This window comes from Penaeus vannamei, chromosome 19 (assembly GCF_042767895.1).
Source record: "Penaeus vannamei isolate JL-2024 chromosome 19, ASM4276789v1, whole genome shotgun sequence".
NCBI classification, from domain to species: Eukaryota; Metazoa; Arthropoda; class Malacostraca; order Decapoda; family Penaeidae; genus Penaeus; species Penaeus vannamei.
In genome coordinates, this window is record NC_091567.1 from 4,463,268 (window position 1) to 4,468,267 (window position 5,000).

The 5,000-nt window shown below is 40.2% G+C and overlaps 2 protein-coding genes and 1 pseudogene across 2 annotated transcripts in view; all 3 read right to left on the reverse strand.

Moving 5' to 3' along the window:
• LOC113807003 (thymidine kinase 2, mitochondrial pseudogene) overlaps nt 1-1,034 on the reverse strand; it is a 1,449-nt pseudogene extending 415 nt beyond the window's left edge.
• Nucleotides 1-1,261, reverse strand: part of SmD2 (small ribonucleoprotein particle protein SmD2) — a 7,010-nt gene extending 5,749 nt beyond the window's left edge. The window contains exon 1 of the mRNA XM_027358143.2: nt 1,141-1,261. Within this exon, the coding sequence (XP_027213944.1) occupies nt 1,141-1,145 (5 nt within the window). The 5' untranslated portion in view covers nt 1,146-1,261. The remainder of the gene's footprint in view (nt 1-1,140) is intronic.
• A 2,907-nt stretch (nt 1,262-4,168) lies between these two features.
• Nucleotides 4,169-5,000, reverse strand: part of LOC113807028 (uncharacterized) — a 5,022-nt gene continuing 4,190 nt past the window's right edge. Inside the window, exon 5 of the mRNA XM_027358182.2 lies at nt 4,169-5,000. This exon is cut by the window's right edge and continues 722 nt beyond it. The gene's annotated coding sequence lies outside the window, so the exon portion shown is untranslated.

A 5,000-nucleotide genomic window follows, 5' to 3' on the forward strand; every position in this document is an offset into this window, starting at 1 on the left:
GCATCAATGACAAGCACAGGGGCCAGCAAAGGGTACTTCTCCTCAAAGATCCAGTTCTCATAGCTACTGTGCAAGGCCTTGATATACTCAAGCGGAATTTGCTGCTCCTCGTCCCTGGCTCGGTCCTTAATCCGCGCATGGACCAGCTCAGGATTGGTGCGCAAGTAAACAATGAGATCAACTCCACAATCCACATACCCCAACATGGCCTTGTACCATTCATTATAGACATGGTACTCAGCCTCACTCATGACGCCACTCTGGTACATGTTCTCCACAAAAATATACCTTGCACTATGGATCGAGCGTTCCATTAGCTTCACGGGGGCAGTGCAAGGTTGCAAGTGACTTTGGGCCATTGTCAGCTGCACATATGTCTGGAATGTGTGCGACCAGCGAACTGGGTTATCATACATAAGCTTGAAGAGGTTGTGGCCATGCAGGTTGCGCCATTTCTCGACTGGCTCTGACACCGCTTCTACTTCGCCCAGCTTCCCGAAATGCTGGATGAAAGTGGACTTCCCGCTGCCAATGTTGCCCTCCACACTGACAGTCAGCCACCTTCTGGAGGCGGCCTCCTGACCCTCACTTCTCCAGGTATCCTTTTCTAAGGCTGTTTGGGGCTTCCTCCCCTGCATAAGAATCTGGCTCAGCAGTTCACGTCTCTTGGCCTGGCCCTTCAGCCTCGGCCAGCGAAGGGCCACGCCTCTCACACGGGATAGGAAGGGCCACATTCTCTCACTGGCGCCGCTGTCAGTGCAAGGGCCGTCGCGCCGCACAGCAACGCCGCCAAACACGGCAAAACACGTCCCAACGGATCAATTCTTCAGATCTTGTTTGGTGTTGCTTAACATGGGATGCAATCAAGTCAAAAATGTAAGTCATTTGGTTAATCTGATATGAAGAAAGCCATCATTTGCTACTAAATTTCTATGAGATCTCTACACGATCCCTCTCAAATCCCCGAGGAAATAACCGCACACCGAGAATTCGTCTTAGATAATGCCATCCCGCCGCCGCTTCCATCCCATTGCTCTCTCCCTCTCTACTGCCTTATACAACTCTTATCCGCCGTAAGTAACCACCCTTTTCACTTTTCTTCTTCATCATCAACAGTAAAATATGCACAAGAATACTTACGCCATGGTGTTGGTTGAGATATTCGGGGATAATTATTGCACCCGGTCAAAAATTCAGACAAGATTCCTAAATAAACGTTTATACTTGTGCTGCCATCTACAACGTTACAATGCGTCTGAATGCGATACTATTTTGTTTTATCCTATTTCATTCATAGTGCACCTATCACATAAATTTCTATTATATGTATATAATATGTGTTCATTTATTGTGAATATTTAGAAATAAATATGAACATGTTAGTAGCTTTACCTGTATTAAACCTATTATTAAGAAGCTAAAGTCAAAGTCAGTATCGAGAGACAGTCGACAGATTATAAACAAAAATAATGTTTCCTATACATTTTCTGATTCTGCTTCCTATATATATGTTATCACCAAGTTGATGTAAATTGAGGCTTCATAGAGACATTATGTGAATATATTATAACCAAAAGACTTCGTGTTATGTTATAGCATAGATGATAAGGTTTGTTGAGATGCAATAGTTCAAATTTTGATATTTCTGATAAGGATAGCATTAAAATTTTCTTTTGGTAATTTGTGTTTAATATTTATCTTGTATCTTGTGTGTGTGTGAGAGAGGGAGAGGAGAGAGAGAGAGAGAGAGAGAGAGAGAGAGAGAGAGAGAGAGAGAGAGAGAGAGAGAGAGAGAGAGAGAGAGAGAGAGAGAGAGACAGAGAGAGAGAGAGGATGGAGAAATAGAGAGGGGGGAGGGGAGAAAGAGAGGGAGGGAGAGAGAAAGGGAGAGGGAAGGAGAAAGAAAGAGAGAGAGAAAGAGAGAATGAGAATGAGAGAGAGAATGAGAGAGAGAGAGAGAGAGAGAGAGAGAGAGAGAGAGAGAGAGAGAGAGAGAGAGAGAGAGAGAGAGAGAGAGAGATTTATCTTGTATCTTGTGTGCGTGAGAGAGAGGGAGAAGGGGGGAAAGGGAGAGAGAGAAAGAGAGAGAGGGGGGGGGAGGAGAAAGAGCGGGAGGGTGGGAGAGAGAAAGAGAGAGAGGGGGGGAGGAGAGAGAGAGGGGGGGGAGGAGAGAGAGAGAGAGATGGGGGGTGGGAGAGAGGGAGAGAGAAAGAGAGAGAGGGGGAAGAGAGAAAGAGAGAGAGGGAAGGAGGGAGAAAGAGAGAGAGGGAGAGGGATGGAGAGAGAGGGGGGGGGAGGGAGGGAAAGAAAGAGAGAGAGGGAGAGGGATGGAGAGAGAGAGGGGGGGAGGGAGGGAGAGAAAGAGAGAGAGAGAGAGAGAGAGAGAGAGAGAGAGAGAGAGAGACAGAGACAGAGAGATTAATAGATTTTAGATTTAGTTTTAATTACATTTGTTGCAATGGATATGCTTTGCTGTGACTTAGTGTCTGTTTTATTTTGCTTCCAAATCTACCCCTGTGTGCAAGGAATGGCCGGGGTTACCATTCACTGGCCGCGCGCGGGATTGAACGCAGGTTCAATTTGCATCTAAATAGATATTTTTTCTTATATTGTATATAAAGACGTTTGGTATAATCGGAAACCGTTTTTATTATATATCAAATGTGCTAACTGCAGTCCTGAAATCTCCAGAAATATTCTCAAATCTTAATTTTATCATGTTTCCGGTTTTCATTGAATATTATTATCACCCCCTCTTATTTGTAAAATCATGCCCGTTTTTACCAATAAATACGTTGTTAGAAGTATGAAATATAATTATCGGCTTAATATGTTAGTAATCAGCCAAATCTGAAAGTCTTTTTAACATATGTAGTTCACTTTATTATCACTTACTGAACACACGGTGGAGACTTCGGCGCGAGAAGGCATAATCTTTGTATATTCAGAGCTGTTTGCGCGTGATTTGTTGCTTTAGCAGGGGCATAAAAACTTATGCAAGCTCTCTGACATAAAGGCTCAAGTACGTTAAAGTAAAAAATAGAGTTCGTTAGGGATTTTCCGTAACGATTATAAAACAAGAGGGAAAAAAATTAAATGACAGTAACCATGTACACCGCCATAGTTTTCAGGAAAATGCTACAGGACATGTATTGCAAATTTACTTAGTTCTTTTTGCCTCTCTCACTTCGTATCTGTTTTCATCTAGGTGTTTGCACTTTTTCAGAGGAGCATGTCAGCTATACGGCCAAAGTATTTCAGTAATCTAGTTTTTTTATTGTAGATGACAAAGAGGCTATTTTTTTCGTAAATGTTACCAAAAAAATGCCATTTATGACAATAGGATCATCACAGCCTCAGTCTTCTTTGTCTTGCGTATATATATATATATATATATATATATATATATATATATATATATATATATATATATATATATACATATATATATATATATATATATATATATATATATATATATATATATATATATATATATATATATATATATATATATATATATATATAAACGGGTTGGCCACTCATCCCCTTAGCAACACCTGATCGACATATCCAATCCTCCTATTCTTATGCGTTGCGCTTCCCTCAAGCCTTCAGTAAAAGCAATTCTTGGTGTCGATCCCCGGTTCTTTGTGAGCAGCCATAGGATACGGACGAAATAGGTCCATACAGCCACAGATCACGGACGAAATTGGTCTATGGAGCCACAGGTCACGGGCTAAACAGGAGTAAGAGTTTTTTTCTCACTTTTTTCTCACGCGGGGTGTCATGACATGCCATCCGCGACCCGGTCCACAACGCCCATGGTATAACATCTTGCCATCTACTCTTCTCATGGACAAGACCTCCTTCATCTCTTTAACATAAATGAGACAATCCCGGGCCTGCTCTCTAGAAATCAAAACGCAAATTTCGCTATTCCTGTCGTTACTAGGCTATAAAAAATGTTGTATCCCAGTCAGTTGCTCTGACCTGACAAGTACCCATCAAACTAATATTTAGAGGCAAGGGGGCCCGTTAAATGCCATGGCTGTTTTCGGTTATCTTAGGCATCAAGTTGAATGCAGCTCTGATGGTATTGCTGCACCTGATATGAGTCAGGGATTATCAGAAACTAAGAAATAATGAGGTGTAAATGTGAAATACCTTTAGAGTAAGATCTTTTATGGAAGGCATGGTATACAAGTAGTGAAAAGTAATACAGTATTAGGACTAGAGGCCGTTGTAAAGTCGATCCGGAAATTTAGGGGTAAAATGCACCCACAAAACCTTCACGTTATCCAATTTTGCTAAGTGGGAAAGTGTCTTGTTTCCACTGGTAAATAAAAAATATATGATTTCATTGCTAATTCAATCATATTTTCCAATAGGAACGACTAAAACATTTCTTTCATCTTTGGAATTACAAAATCACAGTATGACAGTGAGATTAAATTTACATATATTTGTATTCTTACAATTCAGTCAGCCTTTCGTAAAATACAACACGTTCTCTTAGAGGAGATAATGAAGGTAAAGAACACAACTTGGAATTCCACTTAACTTCGAGTCTACTGAAATTATACTGAATATCAATCTGTTTAGCTCTTTTTTTAATCTACAGGGTTCTTCTCTTGGGCTTTTGCACTGTAATTAACTTCAAACTTAAGCACTTTCAGTCACATATTCAGTCATGTCTAATTACAAGAAGTTTTAATAAATACAAACTTAATTACTGCTAATAAATACAAACTTAATTAATATTCAGTCACGTTCAAATAACAGTAATTTTAAGAAATTGCTTCCCGGCTACGATTCTTTGTTGTATAGTTTTCAAAAATATTGCTATTTTAACTAAACTGAACCGTAGACTAATGTACACTTTATATATAACGTAGTACATGTTTAGCCACACCTAAATCATTTGTTAGGTTAGGCATATGTTGTCGTAAGAAACAATACAAACATGCTAGTGCAATACACTTTCTTACCTTATGTAA